Below are 24046 nucleotides of genomic sequence, written 5' to 3' on the forward strand. Positions count from 1 at the left end.
TTATGTGCTTGAAAATATCTGCTACCTTTCCCCTTCCTTTTGCCGTATAAAACTCCTGTCCCGGCAGCTGCTTGTAGTCGGCTTTGACGTAGGTTTCGTCGTCCATTACCACGCAGTCAAACTTCGTCAGCATCGTCGTGTACAGCCTCCGGGATCGCGCTTTGGCCGTCGTATTTTGTTTATCATCGCGATTTGGAGTCACTACCTTCTTGTAAGTCGATAGTCCGGCTCGTTTTTTGGCTCGATGCACGGTTATACACCCAGCTTATTGGCGGCATCTCGGAGAGAGAGGTTAGGGTTTAGCTTGAAACTACCGGCAACTCTCTTTGTCGTCTCAGCGGCTTCCGGTTTTCGATTTCCCCCCGATCCGGACTTCCTGGCTGTCGACAAACGTTCCCCAAACACTTTAATTACATTTGTAACGGTTGATTTGCGAGTAGCTCGGATTTTCGCGATGCGAGAGCAAAATTTTAATACGCTCCTCTTCCCGCTTGGACGGCATTTTGACAACTGAAGAGTGAATTCCAAAATCAAACTAGCAGCAACATTCTACACACAAACACCTTCAAAATGAGGGGTGTTCAGGTTTTTTAAATGCAAAATTTAAAGAAATACGTCAAGTTTATATTGACCAAATTTTGACCGTATCACCCTTTACTAACGTCAAGGTTTAATCTACCCAGTGTACAGCCTACACTCAAAAAAAGTTTACTTGGATCCCAAGATTTTGACCTTCCTTTAAGGATTTTGGTATTGATTCCGAGCCAAAGATGCGGGTTCTTTAAAATAAGGAAATTATTGCGACCCATCTGGCTTTAAATCTAGGATCTATAAAATTAAAATTAGGATACAGATCTCTTTGATTATTTGCATTCTATTTTTCCGGTATATTAATAAAGCTATTCACGTACAAATAAATGCCAGTTTAAACATCCAAATTATGACGGATACTTCGAAGTAAAAATATTTTCTTAATTCCCAAAAAAAAAACTTTAAACCAAAGATGCAAAATCATCAAAATAAGTCTTAGCCTATATTTGAAGCATTTTTATCTTAAATCGAAAGATTCAATATATCAGTTAATTTAAGGACGATTTCTTTAAATCAAAAATGTGTTTCTTTACTTTAAGGAAAATTTGCCTTAGTTTAAAGACATGCAACTTTAATGAAGGGATGCAAATTTTCAAAATGTGTGCCTTAAATTTAATGAAAACATTTTTTGAAGCAAAGATTATAAACTTTCTTTTAATTAAAATGTCATTATTTTAAAGAAATTTCTCTTGAATAGTGCGTAAATTGCGCATCCTTAAATTCAGGATGCGTAATCTTTAATATCACGTAAATATGTTTTTCAGGACCAATATTTATATATTAGTACATTTTCATTGAGATTAGTATCAGATTGGTAAAAGGCATAACAATCTGATGCTACAATATTAATCTCGAATGTATATAATTTGAACGTCCACATATAATAAAGATTACACGAATGCATACGAGTATGTGGTTCAAACTGATTACAAAGGAGTAACAGACTTTGGCTTTCATGTTCTGGAGCAAAATTAGAAAAAAATTACATATACAGACAGACAGACGGACGGACATCGCTAAATCGACTCAGAATTTAATTCTAAAACGATCGGTATACTAAACAATGGGTCTCAGACTTTTCCTTCTTGGCGTTACATACAAATGCACAAACTTATTATACCCTGTACCACAGTAGTGGTGAAGGGTAGAAATATTTGAAACAGTTAATTGAGTTTCAAATCAAATCAATTAAAAACATTATGGAAATTATCGAATAAATCAAGTAATTTTTTAGGCAATTATATTTTGAATTTCTAATTAATTCTGTGGCTATAACTATAATTTTCTTAAAACCATTTCAATAAAACAATTAATTGGATCAATTAATTTTATCAATGAATAAGAAATAATTTTTTTCCGTGTAAAATTAAATATTTAACAAATTTTATAAAAAATCTAAGATTACTGAAAATTGAATTACAGATATACTTAGTTCAATTAATTTTATAATCGAATCTATAAAAGTTTGCAATTGCATGTATTACCGTTCCCATTTAAAAATTAATTAATTCTATTAATTTCTTAAATCCAATATTTTATATCTGAGACAGAACGAACTAGTACTAGTTAACTTTTGATTCTCACTATACCAAAGTCCCCCCCACCACAATTACATTGCACTAATAACTGAGCATCACCCTCATTATCTCGCTCCTTTCAAGACTACCCAAAAGAACAAATGTGTATCACACTATCAGCGAACCCAACAAAAATTTCGAATAAGGCAAACAAACACAATGGAGTCTATGAATGTGGAGTGACGTAGCTGTGGGGAACCGAACAGTGACCGCCTGGGAAGCAAACGATCAACTTAAGCAATATTTACTGCATTTTACGCCACCAAAACACATCAATTTGATTTGAATTTTCAAAGAGAGCGGACGTCTAAAAACTAAAGAAAACGGTAAACTGGAATACAAAGTTGATCAATAAAAAAAACAAAAGCTATTAAAAATATATTTTAATAAAATAGATACCAGAATTGAAAAAAAAAATCGTGTTAAATATTTATTTCCTATGAATTTGGACATAAATAACCCTCTAATATGGTGGAAAAATTAATAAGTCCTGATCGAAAGATCAATTCATCAGAAAAGAACCCCCAAAATGGTAAGTAAAAATTTAGTACATGTACTCTCTTTGCTAGCAAAGAAAGTTCTAAATTCATTTGCATTAGAGGACAATAAAAAGGTGATAAATGTCGAATATACGAAACTCAGAAAACACCCTTTTCTTTTTCTCATAGGCAATTATAGTTTTTAAGAAGAGAAGTTTTTTACTGAATGTACTTATATGCCTTTATTTCTCATACACTCATAAATAATCTGCTAAAAATAACAGTTTGTATGTTCGATAATATTTTTGTACTTAAAGCTCTAGTGGACAATAATTTGAAAAATTGACCTGAATTATTTTCGAAAACCCAAAATAGGTTCTTTATCCTTTCCCTATAATATCCCTAAAAACGAATATTTTATTTGCACAGAAAAAAATTAAACTACATTACAGGAAAAGTTAACTATCTCGTGCGAAAATCGAACTAAATTGTATTCCAAATTTTGAGATTCATTAAATTAACGAAAATTTTCCGACATTTTTGGGTTTTTATTTACCATTTACGAAATGCATCTTTCTCGAAAAGAAAAAATGAACTAAGAAACAAGTATATACAGTAGTAAGTTCGGCCTGGCCGAATCTTAAATACCCACCACCATGAATCAAATATTATAATTTCCTTTGAAAATTTCAGGGAGGTTTGATGACAGATATTTTCCCAAGCAGATCAGTTCAACCAGTACGCTTCCCACAGATAAATGTAAAGATTTTACCTATGAAGACTAGGTCAGATTCTGAATTTATTAGAACCATTTTTTATTTGAGTTTTAGAGGAATCATAAACATCTCTTGTAAGTGCAAGAAAATTATGAAATAACGCCTTGATTTGAAATCTGTAATCTGTGGATTTTCATCCCAATTATTTAAATGACTGCGAGAATTAAAATATGGAAATTTTGCATTCAGTTTCAAGCAATTTTCATAATCAGTGCACCTTCTATACTCTCACGGGAGCCACCGTGGTGCAATGGTTAGCATGCCCGCCTTGCATACACAAGGTCGTGGGTTCGATTCCTGCTACGACCGAACACCAAAAAGTTTTTCAGCGGTGGATTATCCCACCTCAGTAATGCTGGTGACATTTCTGAGGGTTTCAAAGCTTCTCTAAGTGGTTTCACTGGAATGTGGAACGCCGTTCGGACTCGGCTATAAAAAGGAGGTCCCTTGCCATTGAGCTTAACATGGAATCGGGCAGCACTCAGTGATAAGAGAGAAGTTCACCACTTTGGTATCACAATGGACTGAATAGTCTAAATGAGCCTGATACATCGGGCTGCCACATAACCTAACCTAACCTACCCTCAATAAGTGAAATCGGTCTATATGGAGGCCTTACCAAATGGAACGATAAAAGTAAATCATATAAACTTTGTTATGGGTCTAAACTGCCAGTATATTTTCAATTTGTGGCAAATCGGATAAAAACTACTAGAAACCCTAGGAGTTAAATCGGGAGTTCGGTGTAATGGGGGCTATACCAAAACATGGAAGGATACACACGGTATTCAGCACATTTAATTGTAGTTCTAGAACCTAGACCCCAAATCGGAGGGCCGATTTATAAGGGGGCTATATCAAAAACTGTACCGATACTCAATATATTCGGCACACCCCTTTATGGTCCTAGAATACCTCTAGATTTCCAATTTCAGGCAAATTTGATAAAAACTACGGATTCTAGAAGCCCAAGAAGTAAAATCGGGAGATCGGTCTATATGGGGGCTATATCAAAACATGGACCGATAATCACCATTTTCGGCCCACCTCCTTAAGGTCCTAGAATACCTCTAGATTTCCGATTTGAGGCAAATTGGGTAAAAATTACGGATTCTATAAGACCAAGAAATAAAATCGGGAGATCGGTTTATATGGGGGCTATATCAAAACATGGTCCGATAATCACCATTGTCGACACACGTCTTTATGGTCCTAGAATACCTCTAGATTTCAAATTTCAGGCAAATCGGATAGAAAATAATCTTTCTAGACGTCCAAGAATAAAATCGGGAAATCGGTCCATATGGGGGCTATACCAAAATATGGACCGATAGGCACCATTATCGGTACACTTTTTGATAGTCCTTAAATACCTCTAGATTTCCAATTTCAGGCAAATTGGATAAAAACTACAGTTTTTATAAGCCCAAAATCACAAATCGGAGGTGGGTTTATATGGGGACTATATCAAAACTTTGACCGATATAGCCTATCATCGAACTTGACCTGCCTGCAAACAAAAGACGAATCTGTGCCAAATTTCTGGACGATAGCGTCATTATTGAAGGCTGTAGCGTGATTACAACAGACAGACGGACATGCTTATATCGTCTTAGAATTTCTCCCTGATCAAGAATATATATATACTTTATATAGTCGGAAATCGATATCTCGATATGTTACAAACGGAATGACAAACTTATTATACCCCCGTCACCATTCTATGGTGGTGGGTATAAAAGATCTTAGGCGCCAGATCATTCCCATTTTAACCACGCTGTAGTTCATTCTTACTATTTTTGAGAAATGTACGAAAAACTGCTTCTGTTTTAGTTAAAATTGAACCAATTTGTATATCATTGAAATTCATAATTCATAGTTCATAAAATTTTTGAGACATACTTGGAATAAAGAAAAAATCGTTGGGCTGGGGGAAAATCTCTTACAAAATTTTAAAAATAAACTAAAACAAAATAAAATTTTGGCAATAAATATTAGTTCATTATACCCTAAACCACATAGTGGTGAGGGTATAATAAGTTAGATCGGTCAAAAAATGTGCCTACCAGAAATATTGATTTTAGACCCCATAAAATATATACCGATCGACTCAGAATCACCTCCTGAGTCGATCTAGCGCTTGTTGTCCGTCCGTCCGTCTGTCCCTGTATTTGTTGTTCACAGGATTCCGCTCGCAATTATTAACCGATTTTGATAAAATTTGGTACAGGGAGTTTTTTGGGCACAAGGACGAACGCTATTGAATTTGGAAGAAATCTGATCAAATTTAGATATAGCTTCCATATATATGTATCGCCCGATTTCGACAAATGGGGTCACGTTGCGCTTTTTTTCAAACGGATCGTCACCAAATTTGATAAAAGCTAATCTTTTCCATCGCCCTTCTAGTCTGCAAAATTTCATCCAAATCGGTTCAGATTTAGATATAGCTCTCATATATATGTATCGCCCGATTTTCCCAAATTTGGCCACAAAACCTTTATTTATCGACCGATCTTACTCAAAGTTGGCTAAATGTAATCTTCTATAGCCCTAACTATATGTGCAAAAAATCATCGAAATCGGTTCAGATTTAGCTATAGCTCCCAATATATGTTCCGCCCGATTTTTCTAAATTTGGCCAAAAAACCCTTATTTATCAACCGATCTTACTAAAAGTTGGCTAGATCCAGTCCTCTATAGTACTAACACACAAAAAAAATTTTCTGATTCAATCACGAAATTAATTGATCCAATTATTATACCCTGAACCACATAGTGGTCAGGGTATAATAAGTTTGATAGGCCAAAAAATGTGCCTACCAGAAATATTGATTTTAGACCCCATAAAATATATACCGATCGACTCAGAATCACCTCCTGAGTCGATCTAGCGCTTGGTGTCCGTCCGTCCGTCTGTCCATGTATTTGTTGTTCACAGGATTCCGGTCGCAATTATTAACCGATTTTGATGAAATTTGGTACAAGGAGTTTTTTGGGCACAAGGACGAACGCTATTGAATTTGGAAGAAATCGAATCAAATTTAGATATAGCTCCCATATATATGTATCGCCCGATTTCGACAAATGGGGTCACGTTGCGCGTTTTTTCAAACGGATCACCAAATTTGGCAAAATGTAATCTTTTCCATCGCCCTTCAAGTCTGCAAAATTGCATCCAAATCGGTTCAGATTTAGATATAGCTCTCATATATATGTATCGCCTGATTTTCCCAAATTTGGCCACAAAACCTTTATTTATCAACCGATCGTACTCAAAGTTGGCTAAATATAATCTTCTATAGCACTAACTATATGTGAAAAAAATCATCGAAATCGGTTCAGATTTAGCTATAGCTCCCATATATATGTACCGCCCGATTTTTCTAAAATTGGCCATAAAACCCTTATTTATCAACTGATCTTACCCAAATTTGGCTAAATGTAGTCTTCTATAGCACTAACTATATGTGCAAAAAATCATCGAAATCGGTTCGGATTTAGATATAGCTCCCATATATATGTATAGCCCGATTTTCCAAAATTTGGCCATAGAACCCTTATTTATTAACCGATCTTACTAAAAGTTGGCTAGATCCAGTCCTCTATAGTACTAACTATATGTGCAAAATTGCATCGAAATCGGTTCAAATTTAGATATAGCTCCCATATATGTATCGCCCGATTTTGAAAAATCCTCCCCTAATAACTTTATGTTTGACCATACAGGCCTCATTTCGTAACTGATCTTGCTCAAATCTTGCACAAGGTAACCTTTTGTGGTATTGATCAAACCCGCAAAATATTATGCAAATTGGTTTAGATTTAGATATAGCTTCCATATATATGCATCGCTCGATTTTCACAAATTTGGCCATAGTACTCTTATTTATTAACCAACGTTACTCAAATTTCAAATTTTGATGTACTAGCCAATCGTACTTATACGTACTTGTAGCTCTACATAAGAATTTTTACAAATTTGTATTTATTACCCACACTAATTTAACGATTTTCTCTTTTTTAATAATGGGCTCAATATTAGTGGCATACTAACTCCGTAGGCGCAATATCAACACAGCCAGTGTTGCTGGAAGTAGGGGAAATTCCCTATATGCAGGGTTTTTCTAATATTTAGCGTCTTGTAAGGACCTAGCTAGGACCACAATGTAGGACATTTTCACTCAACACAATTTGTAATAATTTTTACATTTTGATGGCTCTAGAGGAGGAAATTAGAAGCCGGCAAGGCTTGATCTTTAACAATTTGTGGTAAACTTTATTCCTGTAGAAAATTTTGTCAACATTTTATTTGTATAGAACATTTTGTCGAAATTGTATTTCTATAGAAATTTTTTTCAAAATATTATTTCTATAAAAAATTTTCTCAAAATTTTATTTCTGTGGAATTTTTTCTCAAAATTTTATTGCTATAGAATTTATTGTCAAAATTTTATTTCTATAGAAAAATTTCTCACAAAAATTTATTTATAGAAACTTTTTCCAAAATTTTATTTTTATAGAGATTTAACAAAAAACAAATACTAATTTGGGTAGAATTCTACTAACTGTGGCAACCGTGGTGGTAATACAAATTTATATTCTCAGTTATATACGTTGCATATTCATGTTTTATGATAATAAAGTACTTAGAACCTTTTTTTTTGTAAAATTTTTTAAATTTAACGAAAAATATAGTAGGGAAAATTGTTTGGGAATGTATGGGAAAGTAGGGAACTTTTTTGTCCTTGTAGGGTAAACCGAACATTTTCCCTGGCAATATTGACTATGAGCTATAGTCAGATTGACACAAAGCACCCATAGACATGTACCCCTTAATTTTCTTAAATATGCAACTGCGGTTTATCTCCCAGACCTATATGTTACCCCACAAATGTTTATGATTACTAATTCTGTAATGGTGGTTTAGGGTATGATATAGTCGGCCCCGCCCGACTTTCTATTTTACTTACTTGTTTTAGCATCAGTTTTACAACAGATTTTATTCGGTGTGCGGTTAATTTGAAATATTTAGTTTTTTGAGGAAACTTCTCCGATTTACTAGATGTTTACGGAGATGAAATTAATATGGGATACCTGATATTTGATCGGCGGAGGGAACCTCCCATTTGCCCGACTGTTCCGTAAAATACAGAGAAAAGAATAAACTTTTCCGATTTACTTGAAATTTACAGTGGGTGTGGGGAGAAGCTATGAAATTAATATGGAATACTTGATTTTTTGATATATGGACAGGGAGGAGGACTTCCTCCTTGTCCGACTTTTTGGCCTTAATTGGGCTTAAGTTCCGCGATTTGCTTGAAATTTTTAGGAAATTTTAGGTAACGTTAGGGGTGACCACTAGACCAAATTCCGAATAGTATATGTATAATGGAAATTTTTAAATTCTCAGATTTACTTGAAATATACAAAGGAATTTGGACAGAGGTTATTAATTAATATAGGGAACCTAATTTTTTGATATTTAGACGGGGAGTGAAACCTCACCCTTGCCCGACATTTTGAAACTTGATGAAAAGTTCTTGAAACCTTCAGGAAAGCTTGAAGGGTCTCTAGCACGGTACAATCCTACCAAAAATAGTAATTTTTTTTTACTGAATTTGCAGAATTTGCAAAATATTCCTCTCTAACTAAGAGGTACTTCATAAATAGAAAGAAAAATTTGACAATTTTTTATAAAAATAAACTGTAGACAAAATTTTCTATAGAAATAAAATTTTGACAAATTTTTCTATAGAAATAAAATGTTGACAAAATTTTGATAGAAGTAAAATATTGACAAAATTTTCTATAGAAATAAAATTTAGACAAACTTTTCTATAGTAATAAAATGTTGACAAAATTTTCTATAGAAATATAATTTTTACAAAATTTCCACAAAAGTAAAATGTTCACAAAATTTTCTATAGAAATAAATTTAAAATTTTTTTCATATGGATATTTTACATCTACACGGACGAAAACGACTGTTTTTCATATGTTTGGGTGTAAAAATTATATGTTTGGAACTCAAATTGTTTAACATAATATTTTTAAGTGCAAGCATATAATGTTCATATTATGTTTGGGACATAAAATGTTTGTAAATATAATATGCTTGGATGCAAACATATATTAATTTAGAAATAGCCTATAAACATACATGTGTTTACAAGGTTAGGTTAGGTTATGTGGCAGCCCGTTGTATCAGGCTCACTTAGACTATTCAGTCCATTGTGATACCACAGTGGTGAACTTCTCTCTTATCACTGAGTGCTGCCCGATTCCATGTCAAGCTCAATGACAAGGGACCTCCTTTTTATAGCCGAGTCCGAACGGCGTTCCACATTCCAGTGAAACCACTTAGAAAAGTTTTGAAACCTTCAGAAATGTCACCAGCATTACTGAGGTGGGATAATCCACCGCTGAAAAACTTTTTGGTGTCCGGTCGTAGCAGGAATCGAACCCACGACCTTGTGTATGCAAGAGAGACCTAGAGAGTAAGCTGCAAGTAAAATAATGGAAGTAACCAATTGGCGCCTTAAAAATATATATACACAAAGAAAATGTCATTAAAATTTTTTGCTACCAGCGTATGCCTAAGTTGAAACATAATATGTTTGAACAATACAAACAATATTTTGTTTGGGCCAAATTCGTCTAATTTGTTTTTTCTTCTTCTCATCAACTTTATTTTAGAATCAAGTGCCTTAACCGATCAAAATATGGAATTACATTTCGTGCGCAACAAACTGGAAGCATTACAATCCACAATATTGCGTGATGTACAGAAACGTATGTCCGCTATGATAGACGAGGTCATGGAAGGACTTCGTCAACAAGAGTTACAAGCCCATGAATTTCGGAATTTTGCCAAACCAGAGAAAGAAAATAAATCAAACACTTGGAGTAATCGTGTGCATTTAAAAACTTCTTCACCATCGACTGACACAGAAACATTATCATCACAGAAACTAGAATCTTGTGATACCACGACTGAAATTAATAATGAAGAACAAAGAGGAAATGAGAACTCGATAGAATCCTCTAAAATATCAAATCAACCAATATCTAAAATCCAAGACAAACTAAAAAAGGGACGACTACGAACACTACCCGATAAAATCTTTCTTGCTCGGGAATCGTACTTGACAGCTCTATTAGAGGTGGATCATATGAAAACAATATATCATATATTTTATATAATATTTTTAATCTTCCTCCTCAATAACATCACATACGACTATTTCGTTAAAGGAAGGTGAGTGTAAAAAAAAAAATAAAATTGGGTAATTATAAACAAAGAAAAAATGCCGTATAGTTTACGAATTTGGTTCGGCAAATTTTTGGTCTGCTGAAAACCAAAGATGCTAAATCCTTAAAACAAATCATAGCCTACATTTGGAAAATTTTTATCTTAAATCTAAAGATTCAATATTTCAGTTAAATTAAGGAAATTTTGTCTTAGTTCAAATACATACGACCTTAACGGAGGGACGCAAATCTCCAAAATCTGTGTCCTAAATTTAATAAAAAATTTGAAGCAAAGATTATAATCTTTATTTTAATTAAAATGTCATTATTTTAAAGAAATATATCCTTAATATTCTGTAAATTGCACATCCTAAAATTTAGGTTGCATAATATTTAATATCATCTAAATTATATTGAAACAGATTTTACAAGGATGACTGCCTTCGGCCGTGATTTAGGACTTTCTCTTATGGACAGAGTGCAAGTAGACTAGGTGAGGTTAGGTTGTAGAAGATGACATCAATTTTTGTGTTGAGATTGATGTCCACTTAGACCATTATAGGTCCATTGTGATTCCTCGATGTGATCTTTCCATCTTCTTCCTTCCGATGCGGTCCGTTTTGTCCCAGAGCTTCATCCTGCTCGTTCTCTTTGAAAGAAATCTCAGAACAACCAACCAGAGGCCCTGATGGATGCAAGTATGTCCCTTAAGCTGCACTCCCACAGATCAGTGAGAGCCTGAAAGAAAAAGGAGCCCAGTATCTTGTTTCTTCTAAAGGATGAAGCTGGACACTGGCACAGGAGTTGGTACGAGTCCTCCGTAACTTCCGGATCCAGGCACCATCTACAGATATCATCGCCTTTAAGTCCTATTCTTACCATGTGTTTCCCAATTGTGCTATGTCCTGTTATGATACCAATCAGTGGCCGCAATTCTTCTCTGTTCATCGACATCAAAATTTCGCAGTTCCTACGTTTCTTTTCGTCCCATATCAACTTGGTTTGCTCGCAACCAACCGAATAAACCCAGCGTCTTCGCCATAGTTCGTCATATTGTACCTCTATCCTGTAATGATAAGAAGACAGTGGAGGAAAAACGTACGCTAGGACATTATTCGTTCCACGAGCGCCCTCCTTAGCCAGCACATCCGCTTTCTCATTTCCTATTATCCCATAGTGCCCAGGTACCCAGCACAGAGTTATATTATGCTGTTCAGTGAGAACCTTGAGTTCTCTACGACAGCGGCTGACTACCCTAGACCTTATGTCAGCACTGCACAATGCCTTTATAACATAGCTGCTTGACTGTCGATGAAGAAGCTGATATCGCTTCTGAATAACGGCCTCATCAACAGCGACTCAGCAGCCTTTGTGATCGCAGAAAAAATACTGCAATCACTATCCAGCGTGTAAGACTCCCTTATTTCTAGTTCACTGCAATACATTCCGCTGCCCGTTCTTTCCTCCATCTTTAACCTGTCCGTATACATGTTCAGGGTTCCGAAGGGTATCCTCCTGTCTTCCCACTCCTCTATACTTGGTATAATGTATATCGGTTTGTTATGATAAACATGCTCCGTGGCCATATGGTCCGTCTCTCTATACTGCCCGGCCAGAATCTCAGTATGCCTGCAGGCTGTCCTCTCCAGTGTGTTCAAGCTCTAACGATATTCCAAATTCTCATAAGTGGCCGGCCTTCGGAATTAAAACCTTTTCCTATGGAAAGAGTCCGAAGTGGGTTAACGCAATTCCAAAGTAGTATAAGTGGCTGGCCTTCAGCCGTGGTCTAAGACTTTCTTCTGTGGACAGAGTCCAAAGTAGACTAAGGCGAACAGGCGAATATTCCTTGTATGGGACAGTGCTTCGATCCAATACAAGGAATGGACAAATATAGAAGGAGGCATCGTAGGAAAGCGAAACTTTACAGGACCTTGTTAATGTTCAAAACTAAGACAAATGCGAAGTTTGGTTCCGATCGGACCAGTCCTTCACGTAACTCCCATACAAAGGGATCAAATATCTGATTGCATAAAAGGATAACACAAATAGCAAAATGTCCCTCATTTGGGAACGGTTAAGGATCACTCTTTGAATTTTTGTATGGTTAGAGCCTAGATATTAACCAAGTAGCGAGCTAAATTTTGAGACTCTAGGTGGACGGGAACTCTACTGACAGGCCTCTAATATTGGTCCTCTCGACTATGGAAAAAATTATAACCTTTTCATTGTTATACCCTCCACCATAGGATGGGAGTATATTAACTTTGTCATTCCGTTTGTAACACATCGAAATATTGCTCTAAGACCCCATTAAGTATATATATTCTGGGTCGTGGTGAAATTCTGAGTCGATCTAAGCATGCCCGTAATTCGATTGTGGATGACAGTCTTTCGTAGAAGTTTCTACGCAATCCATGGTGGAGGGTACATTAGATTCGGCCTGGCCGAACTTACTGCCGTATATTTTTTTTTAAATTTCGACTCATTATAAAACTCATATAAAACAAATTTGTCTTATATTTGATGTCAGCTTTAAACTCAAAAATACAATTTGGCTAATTTTGAAAAAGTAGCGTTATTTTTGCAAAAGTTTGTAAAACAGGTAAACTTCAATTGTTTCCCTGTTTGTCCATCTTAGTGGCATTTTGAGAACTTGTAATAATATATAATATCTCTGAATTTCATTTCTCTCTTTGATTTTGGTTTGTATTTGTTGTTAGTTTTATAAAATTTTGCTAATTTTGAAAAAGTAACGTTATTTTTGCAAAAGTTTGTAAAAAAAATAAAGTTCGAAAAATTTTCCCTTTTTGGCCGCCTTAGGGCATTTTGAGGATTTGTAATAAAAAATTTTATCTATGAATTTCATTTCTGTTTCTCTTGTTAATTTTGTTTTTTATTTGTTGTTAGTTTTCCATTAAACAGAAAAAAACAAAAATTTTAATAAGTAACGGGTTTTTTGCGCAACTGTGTAAAACAGACGAAAATTTTAATTTTTCCCTTTTTAGCCATCTTGGTGGTACTTTGAGGACTTGATACAAAAAAATATATCTCTAAATCAAAATTTACATAATTTTATTATATTCGCATCACAGTTGGCGATTGTTATAATCTCACTAAGGAGTAGTGATAGGAATAAAATCGATTTTGAAATGTTGTCAGGGAATACAGACTTGAATAGAGTTGGACACTAACCGTGAACTGATTTCACAGACAAACGTTATTTTTTTACATTTAATACTCAAGTGTCAGCTGATGACTCGAACGACATTGATAGTCATTTGATTTGTTTCTGTTAGTGATGATATGTTATTTACGGCCATTTTCATGTAGATCCGTTAGGCTTTAACTGGCAGTTAACAGAAAGAAAAATGGAAATATCTTTTCTCCGGTTAACTTTAACGGAAAAATTTTTAGCAGTTAAGTTTCTAACTGGCATATGGAATATATACGCAAGATGACAGATATGTAGATATCACGGTTTAAAAGTTCGTTACTTAACGTAGCACTAACGGAGCTTCATGAAAATGGGGGTTAATGAAATAGTATGAAAATCCAAAACCAAAAATATTTTTTAAAGCGATTTAGTTTCAAATCCGGGGTTTTTGGCAAATTTGGAGAATGATTCGAGACACTTCCTGGAGAATCCCAGGCGAATCCCGGCCATCTGGCAAGCCTAAGTGAGATGCTGATGATATTTCCGAGTGTTTCAATGCTTGTATAATTTTTTTCACCGCAATGTGTAATGTCGTTAACCCCTTGTCATTGAACTGAACATAGAATCGCGCAACAGTCATTGATAAGAGAGATGTTCACCACTGTGGTATCACAAGGAACTGAACAGTCTATGTGAGCCTGAAATATCGGGCTGCCACTATACCTAACCTAAACTGACATAAGTGGAAGGTATTCAGTTGGTGGTTTAAACGTTCACCTATGGTTAGAGTCCAAAATGGGCTAACGCGTTTCCAAAGTGATATAAGTGGCCAGCCTTCGACCGGAATTTACGAGTTTCTCTTAGGGAGAGGTATATGGCAAATCCGTGGCATAAGAAGCCGGACTTCGCTCGGGGGTGTCCAAAGATAGGTTGACCGAATTCAATGGGATATAAACCCCGACCAAAGGCCATAAGAGAGACAAAGTCGAAAGGTTGATGTAATTAAAAGTAATATGATATAAGTTGCAGGTGTTCGATCGGGGATATAGTATTTTCTCTATGAATGCAACATACAACACACAATTTACTGACGTAGCAAAAATTAATATCTTTTCGTACTCAGTAACACATATTTAATTTTCCAACATTTAGGATTCATTTTTTACGCAGTCTCAACTGAAAATTAGCCCTAATTTGGCTTTTTGCCGCTTTCGAAGCACTGTGCACCCTGGTGCAATGGTTTGCATGCCCGCCTTGCATACACAGGGTTGTGGATTCAAACCCAGTTTCTACCAAACGCCAAAAAAACGTTTTCAGCGGTGGTTACCAGGGAGAATAAAAAGATAAGAGGACGAAACTGTGAACTGCGAAACTGCATCAGTAGGTGGTAGTCATGAGGAAAATTTCTCTAATATCATGCAGTTTTTATCGGCGCTTCTCTCAAATATCATACAGTTTGCGTCGGCGTCACCCAGTTCAGTTCTCTGCCGACCTTACGAAACGTAAGGAAAATAGGATTTAGAACCTACTTTGTGTAACAAATTTTCTGTTTTAAAAATGTTTTCATTCCATTAAAGTTTTTGGCATACAATTTGAAATTATAACTGCCGATACCTTTATAAACAATTTATCAAAACAGCGCTTCGACCGCAACGTCGGTAATACCAAAGCTGCAGGCATTGTGCGACATCTACACGGTTGACATTTGTTGTTTTTGTAGAAGAGAAATTTTCGTCCTCTTGTTTTTTTATTCTCTCTGGGATTACTGATATTAGGGTTGCCAGATGGGGTTGATTTTCATGATTCCGTTACATTTTGTTGGAGCTCATATTTATTATGAAGCATTGTCCCACTTTTCGGATCATGGTTCATGTCGGTTTTGATTTGGGGCTTATCTTCCTGGGCCCATATTCCTACCGCCCAGACAGACGGACATCGTTAAAACGACTCCGAATTTAATTGTAATCGATATACTAAACGAGTTGACTCAGACTGCTCCTTCTGAGCATTACAACTTTCTGCTGTTTTAGCAAATATTACTGCAATGTCTATTAACAAATTTCTTTAGGTGTCCTGATTTCAAAATCATCGAAATAAATATCTACCCTATCTTTATTTGCAGTGTAACATTAGGATTAGGAACTTTCAAAGCAGGCTTTGGAAAAATTCATTACGTATTCGGAATATGGTTGATCCAGATGTCATTTGTGTGCAGCATATACTATGCTCTCAAAACCTGGGCCACTGTCAGAGCCAAACTGAATAAACAAGGTAAGTTATTTACGGAAAGTACTTCCGATTTGGACAGAGAAGAAATATATATATAATCACCGAAATGTTACATGTTTGAGGTGATTATATTCCTTTTCTTGTGTATTTCACCAATTCTTTTAATAATCAAGTGAATAATTTTATAAATGTGCTATCGGTTTCCCTGTAGGAACGCTTCAAAGTGTATGGACGTATACCTGCCTCATCTCATATATCGCCAGTCAAGTTATGTTCACCTATTTACCTACAAAAATCTGTTTGAAATTGGATCTTCCATATGCCTCGGCTTGTGTACTGTTATTGGAGAGTATACGAATGTTAATGAAAATGCATGGTTTCGTGAGGACAATCAGCTCCCGGGTGGTACAAGGCAAACAGAAGTCAGAAGACAAAGATGATGATTCAGCTACTTCCTGTGTCACTGGCATACCAGAATTTGGCAAATATTTCTATTATTTATTTGCTCCCACACTGCTGTACCGTGACAACTATCCTCGAACTGCTGTTATACGTTGGAAGTTTGCCATAGCCCGTTTCCTTGAAGGGGTAGCCGTAACTTTCCTTTATAGTTACATTCATGAACGCCATATCCGTGTACATTTTAGCAACATTGGCTTAGAAGAATTGAGCGCCGGATCGATCATCATTAAATTATTTGGCATGCTTATGCCCTGTATCATCATATATCTCTGTGGATTCTATTTGATCCTCCACTCATGGCTTAATTTCACCGCAGAGCTATTACGTTTTGGCGATCGTATGTTCTATCGAGATTGGTGGACTGCAAGCAATTATGAGGCCTATTATCGCAATTGGAATGTTGTGGTTCACGATTGGTTATATGAGTACATCTACAAGGATTTCTATTTGCATGTCTTTAAGGGTTCAAAGTTGGCCTCTTCCATGACTGTATTCACCATATCAGCTCTCTTTCATGAATATGTTCTAGGATATGCCCTACAAGTATTTTTCCCAGTGATGTTTGTGTTCTTTGGTGTTATAGGAGTATTGATGATCTTTATAACACGCTTCGTTCCTAAAAATGTGGGAAACATAATGCTTTGGTTCTCGCTCATCTATGGCAACTGTTTGATGATCTCTTTATATAGCATGGAGTATTTTGCCAGTAAAAATTGTCCCAAGGATTCATACGATACTTGGTCTGATGTGCTAATTCCTCATCTATGGAGTTGTTATATTAAGTAATTCTTGAACAAAAATAGTTCTATATGGAAGGGATATTTGATCCAGTTCTTTGCTATATTTCTTTCCTACTCTTTTGTGATAAAAATAAATATTTACAGTGAATTGATTGTAAGATGGACAAAATGGTATTCTAGTTTAAGTTAGTTTAGTACGCATGAATTTGAATAATGAATTTGCATTTTTATACGAACTTTAATGTGTTTTATTTATGTATACGAGGGAGGTCTGATAAGCATCGCCAATTGATGCAAGAGCTATTTACTATATATTTACCAAATGTGAAAGCGATAATCTTGGGTGATTTAGGTTAGGTTAGGTTAAAGTGGCAGCCCGATTAAGTTTCAGGCTCACTTAGACTATTCAGTCCATTGTGATACCACATTTAACTAAAAGTACTTATTACATATGGGCACTTCTAGTTTTAACTACTGAACCTTCACTATTATTTTCTTTTGTTGAACCAACCAGATTGTTCCAAAAACATTAACAGACTGCTAAAATTCGCTTACGCCTTAAGGTGGGTATTAAGTTCGAGTTTAGCCGCTAAAAACGTCTTTTTTTCTCGATTACTTTTCTTTAATAATCCATTTTAAGAAATACAAACTTTGTGAAAACTTGCTTTGGGCTTTTCCCCATCAAGTAATAATAAAATTTGCAACAAATATGTATAATTTCATGCATTTTCCTACTGATTTAGTTTTCACTTTAGCAATTTTAGCGGCTAAATTCGAACTTAATACTCACCTTTATTTTGCATTTTTCTCATTATGGTAACTAAAGGGTGATTTGTTAAGAGCTTGATAACTTTTTTAAAAAAAAAAAACGCATAAAATTTGCAAAATCTCATCGGTTCTTTATTTGAAACGTTAGATTGGTCCATGACATTTACTTTTTGAAGATAATTTCATTTAAATGTTGACCGCGGCTGCGTCTTAGGTGGTCCATTCGGAAAGTCCAATTTTGGGCAACTTTTTCCAGCATTTCGGCCGGAATAGCCCGAATTTCTTCGGAAATGTTGTCTTCCAAAGCTGGAATAGTTGCTGGCTTATTTCTGTAGACTTTAGACTTGACGTAGCCCCACAAAAAATAGTCTAAAGGCGTCAAATCGCATGATCTTGGTGGCCAACTTACCGGTCCATTTCTTGAGATGAATTGTTCTCCGAAGTTTTCCCTCAAAATGGCCATAGAATCGCGAGCTGTGTGGCATGTAGCGCCATCTTGTTGAAACCACATGTCAACCAAGTTCAGTTCTTCCATTTTTGGCAACAAAAAGTTTGTTAGCATCGAACGATAGCGATCGCCATTCACCGTAACGTTGCGTCCAACAGCATCTTTGAAAAAATACGGTCCAATGATTCCACCAGCGTACAAACCACACCAAACAGTGCATTTTTCGGGATGCATGGGCAGTTCTTGAACGGCTTCTGGTTGCTCTTCACTCCAAATGCGGCAATTTTGCTTATTTACGTAGCCATTCAACCAGAAATGAGCCTCATCGCTGAACAAAATTTGTCGATAAAAAAGCGGATTTTCTGCCAACTTTTCTAGGGCCCATTCACTGAAAATTCGACGTTGTGGCTCGTTAGTAAGTCTATTCATGATGAAATGTCAAAGCATACTGAGCATCTTTCTCTTTGACACCATGTCTGAAATCCCACGTGATCTATCAAATACTAATGCATGAAAATCCTAACCTCAAAAGAATCACCCTTTAATAGCACTTTTCGATTGATATTAAAGCGTTTGACACTTTTTCTTATTTAACTTTGGCAACTCTGACTGCGCTTACAAGTCGCAGCGACTTGGAGCTTTTAGTAAAACTCTGAAACCCTTGTCACTGAAAAACATCCCTGTGCCGAAGATTGGAATTCATTGTTTACATGCAAAAATTGGAAAACATTATTCGGACAAGAAGTAGCATGTTCTAATAGGATGTCACGAAGAGGAAATGTCATTTATAGACCACCAGAGTCCGACTCCGAAGATGATTATGATGGATTTGCTTTTGGAGACGATGTGAGTATATTTTGTCTTTTCTTTCAAGGGCATGTGAATGTAATTGGGCTGGTGGGGATGTTCTATCCAATTTTTATAAACAGATAATACAAAAGAAGAGACCTACCTTTAACTGGCATGCAAGAAATGACGATGAGCTTTATGAAGCTCTTGTCGAAGGAGATTTGGAAAAGGTTAAGCAACAAGTGGAGAAAACTAATTTCGATGTTAACGAGCCTGTCAAGTGTATGCGCATATTATTCATAATTTTCTTTTTGATGTCAATAATGCAAAATAACAATTTATTTGCAGTTGGATACACCTTATTAATGCATTCTTGCAAGGAGGGTTTCTTCGATATTGTAGAATATTTGGTGGAAGAGAAAAATGCCGATGTAAATCAGCAAGTGGATTCCATAACACCACTGATGAGTTGTTGCGACTCACAATGCAACAATGCTGATGTGATCGAGAAAATAGCCAAAATTCTTCTGTTACATGGGGCAGTTATAAACGTTGCTGATAAATATGGCACTACACCGTTTATGCTAGCCTGTAAAAATGGCCACACAAAGATTGTAAAATTGCTTATCAAAGAGGTCAGCTTTGATGCTGTTGATAATCAAGGATGTACCCCTATATTCCATGCCATTGAAAATAATCGTTGTGATATTGTTAAAATTCTCGTTGATGCTGGCGTCAACTATACCATAGCCAATAAAAAAGGATACACTCCTATACAAGTGGCTCAATTCCATGGATTCTATGATCTTCTCGAAATACTACCCAAACAAAAAGAGTCATTTATTGTTCCCTCACAATTCCTTGGCTATAATACTTTGCGTGATTATATCCCTCGTATATTCCTTAAGTCGGAATGTCCCGAATATTTCCAAGAAATCAATACGATTCTTCTATCCATAAATATGGAGAATTTTTTGGAGTATTTTGCAAAGGAACGGGTGCCTCTGTCGCAGTTTCTATGTATGCAGGATGAACGTTTGAAGGAGTTGGGTATTCGTTTTCCTATATATCGCATGAAAATAATGAAGGGCTTGTTGGAGTAAGTATAGTGAATTTTAATTGGTTTGCTTAATGGAGATGTATTTGTCTACATATTAAAGTAGTGGGTTCCTATTATGATAGACTAAACTAACCTTTCTATATAGCTAGAACAAAAAGTCCATGCGTAACAGCAAATGAAATGTTTTTAATAATCCTTCACTGGCGGTATCCAATACAACATGATATTCGGATTCGCAAGAATTTATATTTCTTATAACAAAAAAATATAGATACTATCGCATTTCCAATTCCAAATTAAATTTTTAATAAATATATTGTCAAATGATTCCGAATATCGGAACTTGGATTATAATATCTTTATAGCAATCAGGAAGAATGTTCTACAAGAGAATGTTTTAAATTATGAAAAAAAGGAATAGTTTTTAATGTATTTGTTTTTTTTTTCATATTTTTAACGGTAATAAATGTTAAGGTTCCTTGCAATATATGTTACGAAAATGTAATAAGTCTCGTTACTAGCCTTATATGTTAGAAATGTTGACATAGCCCTAAAGTACTATAATATATAAGACGTAATTGATTTTTATTTTAATTTTTAAAGCATCATTTAAAATGTGGCCTTGCCTATGGCCGAATTTTAAATTTGGTTTTATATTTGGAAAAAAAAGAATAAATTAAATAAATTAATCGAATGTTCCTAATATCTACACTAACACCACATATTTTTATAGTTTCCATTTACATCATTGGTCCAAAAAGTCCATTGCTCGAGTAAGCAAATCTTCCCATGAAAAGTAAGTTTGAATCTCATAATTATTTATCAGATCTATTAATATCAATTTATTCTCTTTTATTCCATAAAGTTTCTATGAAGTTTTAATGATAACCGCTAATCATTTGCAACATTTGGTAATAATCAATTCCACATTGAAATTTGTGAAAAATCATTTAAAAAATGATTTACTTGGCCCAGTAACAGATGAAAATATGAAAACACTACAAAAAACTTTAAAATATTATCGTGGAACGATAAAAGAGTTAAAAAAGACTACAAAATATGTAAGTAATTTTTTTTAGCATAAAGAGTATACGTATTTATTTAATTTTTTTTCCTATTTCGTATAGCTGGCTTCATTTAGCCCACCTAGAAATCCTCTATACATAGACTACGATGAATACCTGGCCGAACGTAAACGTTCCAAAATTAAATATTATTTTAAGTATACCACCATTGCTATTGGCATTTCTGTGTTCATTTGTTTTAAACTTAATCTCTTGACGTAAAAACTTGAATAATTCGAATAATTTGAATCATTCGAAGATATGTTTGGTATTATTATAGTTAACACAGACCTTTTGATCGGAGGTCGAATATAATCTCGAACTATTTTAAAGGGCACCACAATAATTTCTTTTTCAGCCTATATTGCTGTCATTAGTTTCAATAGTGCTTTCCAAAGTACAGTATTTTATTAGCGTTATTGTTGTCACAAATAAAAAAAGTATGCTGCATTTATGATATTTTATAGAATTTAATCCACCTTTATAATTTTTATTAATTAATGTTATTAATTTGCTTTAAGCAACATAATATGTATTGCATTTTATTTCTTGAAAATGTTACAGCCATAAAGATAAATAAAAAAACGTTGAAGTTAATGAATATAATAAATCTACTTCGAAGATTTAAAATTGGAATAATTTTGGTATAATTTTCTATCAGATTACTGTCTGTGTACTTTGATATCTTTCAAGTGTGCAAAGGGATGTCTGCTTCAATGGATAATAATCAAATTCTACTTGGAGATCACCATTAAGCGGTTACATCGTTACAAGCATTCAAAACATTGACATGAAAACATACCTCTAGATAGTCTGGCCATATACAGACGGAACTGAGTTTGAAGATGGCACTGACTGGTATATACTGGAAAATTCGATCTTTTTGAAAATCCTATAAGCAGAGGCCGACTTACATCGGATAGTAAAATGTTGTTCCCCATAGAAGTCACTTCTTCGTTAATTAACCTTCAAATGCCCCAAATTTTACTTGGAGATCACCCATTAAGCGATTACATCGTCACAAGCATTCAAAACATTGACATGAAAACACACCTCTAGATAGTCTGGTCATATACAGACGGAACTGAGTTTGAAGATGGCACTGACCGGTATATACTGGAAAATTCGATCTTTTTGAAAATCCTATAAGCAGAGGCCGACTTACATCGGATAGTAAAATGTTGTTCCCCATAGAAGTCACTTATTCGTTTATTTAAACTTCTAATGCCCCTTTTTTTGTTCAGCAGATAAAATCAGGGTTTATGATGCAGGCTCTAAAACAAAATAGGAAAACCTGTTAGGGTAAAATCTAGGACACGTTGTAAAGTCTATCTTAAATTTTGAACTAAATTTTTTATTTGAATCAAATTTGCTGATTTTACTAAAAGCCTCCATTTATATGAAGACCTCCCAGAGCAGGGCTTGGTCGTTAGTGTTTATCATATTTAAATGAATTCAATTATCACGCTGGTTCTAAAACAAAATAGCAAAACTCGTTAGGGTAAAATCTAGGACATGCTGTCACGTCTTTCTAAAATCTTGAACTATATTTTTTATTTGAAACAAATTTGTTGGTTTTACTAAAAGCCTCCCTTTAAATATATAGTATTTATTATATTTAAATTAATTTAAATGGTTACAATGAATATTAGGTTAGGTAAATTTGAAATATGGATACAGGCTTCGCTGTCGATTAACGTTCAACTAAGCCTGTACCCCACTTTTTTTCTTTTCAGCAAAATCTTAAATAAATGCTAAGGAATAAGAATGAATTCACAAGATTTGATAAAAATATAATTATTAGTTTTCCTTTGATCTTCGTCGAGCTGTTTGGTTATAATAATAAATTAATTGAATTGAAAAACAAGTAAGGAAAGTCTAAAGTCGGGCGGGCCGACTATATTATACCCTGCACCACTTTGTAGATCTAAATTTTCGATACCATATCGTCAAATGTGTTGAGGGCTATATATAAAGGTTTGTCCCAAATACATACATTTAAATATCACTCGATGTTAGTAAAAAAGTATGGGAAACATTTAAATCTGAAGCAATTTTAAGGAAACTGCGCAAAAGTTTATTTATGATTTGTCGCTCGATATATATGTATTAGAAGTTTAGGAAAGTTAGAGTCATTTTTACAACTTTTCGACTAAGCAGTGGCGATTTTACAAGGAAAATGGGAGCTATATCTAAATCTGAACCGACTTCAACCAAATTTGGCACGCATAGCTACAATGATAATTCTACTCCCGGTGCAAAATTTCAACTAAATCGGACTTAAAAATTTCCCTCTGTGGTCATGAGTGTAAATCGGGCGAAAGCTATATATGGGAGATATATCTAAATCTGAACCGATTTCAACCAAATTTGGCACGCATAGCTACAATGCTAATTCTACTTCCTGTGCAAAATTTCAACTAAATCGGAGCAAAAAATTGGCCTCTGTGGTCATATGAGTGTAAATCGGTGAAAGCTATATATGGGAGCTATATCTAAATCTGAACCGATTTCAACCAAATTTGGCACGCATAGCTACAATGCTAATTCTACTCCCTGAGCAAAATTTCAATTAAATCGGAGTAAAAGATTGACCACTGTGGTCATATGAGTGTAAATCGGGCGAACGATATATATGGGAGCTATATCTAAATC

General features: G+C 34.9%; 2 protein-coding genes across 3 annotated transcripts; both read left to right on the plus strand.

Annotated features, from left to right (window-relative positions):
- Positions 1-2341: 2341 nt before the first annotated feature.
- On the plus strand, positions 2342-17498 carry LOC142237865 (sterol O-acyltransferase 1). 2 transcript variants are annotated; one of them, XM_075309316.1, is made up of 5 exons: positions 2342-2494; positions 2564-2700; positions 10123-10684; positions 15954-16102; positions 16272-17498. In XM_075309316.1, exons 2-5 carry the CDS (start codon positions 2637-2639, stop codon positions 17306-17308), a joined length of 1812 nt encoding a protein of 603 aa, XP_075165431.1. In that variant the 5' UTR covers positions 2342-2494; positions 2564-2636; the 3' UTR covers positions 17309-17498. The 2 variants fall into 2 exon arrangements, with proteins under 2 accessions (XP_075165431.1, XP_075165430.1); XM_075309315.1 differs by having other exon boundaries at positions 2384-2700.
- A 1653-nt stretch (positions 17499-19151) lies between these two features.
- Positions 19152-22030, plus strand: Gasz (ankyrin repeat, SAM and basic leucine zipper domain-containing protein 1). The gene is made up of 6 exons (XM_075309317.1): positions 19152-19324; positions 19408-19549; positions 19616-20366; positions 21061-21123; positions 21193-21388; positions 21455-22030. The coding sequence occupies exons 1-6, from the start codon at positions 19241-19243 to the stop codon at positions 21611-21613; spliced, it is 1395 nt and encodes a 464-aa protein (XP_075165432.1). The 5' UTR covers positions 19152-19240; the 3' UTR covers positions 21614-22030.
- The last annotated feature ends 2016 nt before the right edge of the window (positions 22031-24046 follow it).

Source organism: Haematobia irritans, chromosome 5 (assembly GCF_050003625.1).
Source record: "Haematobia irritans isolate KBUSLIRL chromosome 5, ASM5000362v1, whole genome shotgun sequence".
Taxonomy (NCBI): Eukaryota; Metazoa; Arthropoda; class Insecta; order Diptera; family Muscidae; genus Haematobia; species Haematobia irritans.

What these genes read in the sequence shown, in the direction of transcription:
- LOC142237865 (XM_075309316.1), top strand. Translation starts at nt 2,637, where the DNA reads ATGGTGGAAAAATTAATAAGTCCTGATCGAAAGATCAATTCATCAGAA. An exon ending in GACTATTTCGTTAAAGGAAG is followed by an intron (nt 10,685 to 15,953) that starts GTGAGTGTAAAA and finishes CTTTATTTGCAG; the next exon opens with TGTAACATTAGGATTAGGAA. An exon ending in AGCCAAACTGAATAAACAAG is followed by an intron (nt 16,103 to 16,271) that starts GTAAGTTATTTA and finishes GTTTCCCTGTAG; the next exon opens with GAACGCTTCAAAGTGTATGG.
- Gasz (XM_075309317.1), top strand. Translation starts at nt 19,241, where the DNA reads ATGTCACGAAGAGGAAATGTCATTTATAGACCACCAGAGTCCGACTCC. An exon ending in GATTTGCTTTTGGAGACGAT is followed by an intron (nt 19,325 to 19,407) that starts GTGAGTATATTT and finishes TTTTATAAACAG; the next exon opens with ATAATACAAAAGAAGAGACC. An exon ending in TAAAAAAGACTACAAAATAT is followed by an intron (nt 21,389 to 21,454) that starts GTAAGTAATTTT and finishes TATTTCGTATAG; the next exon opens with CTGGCTTCATTTAGCCCACC.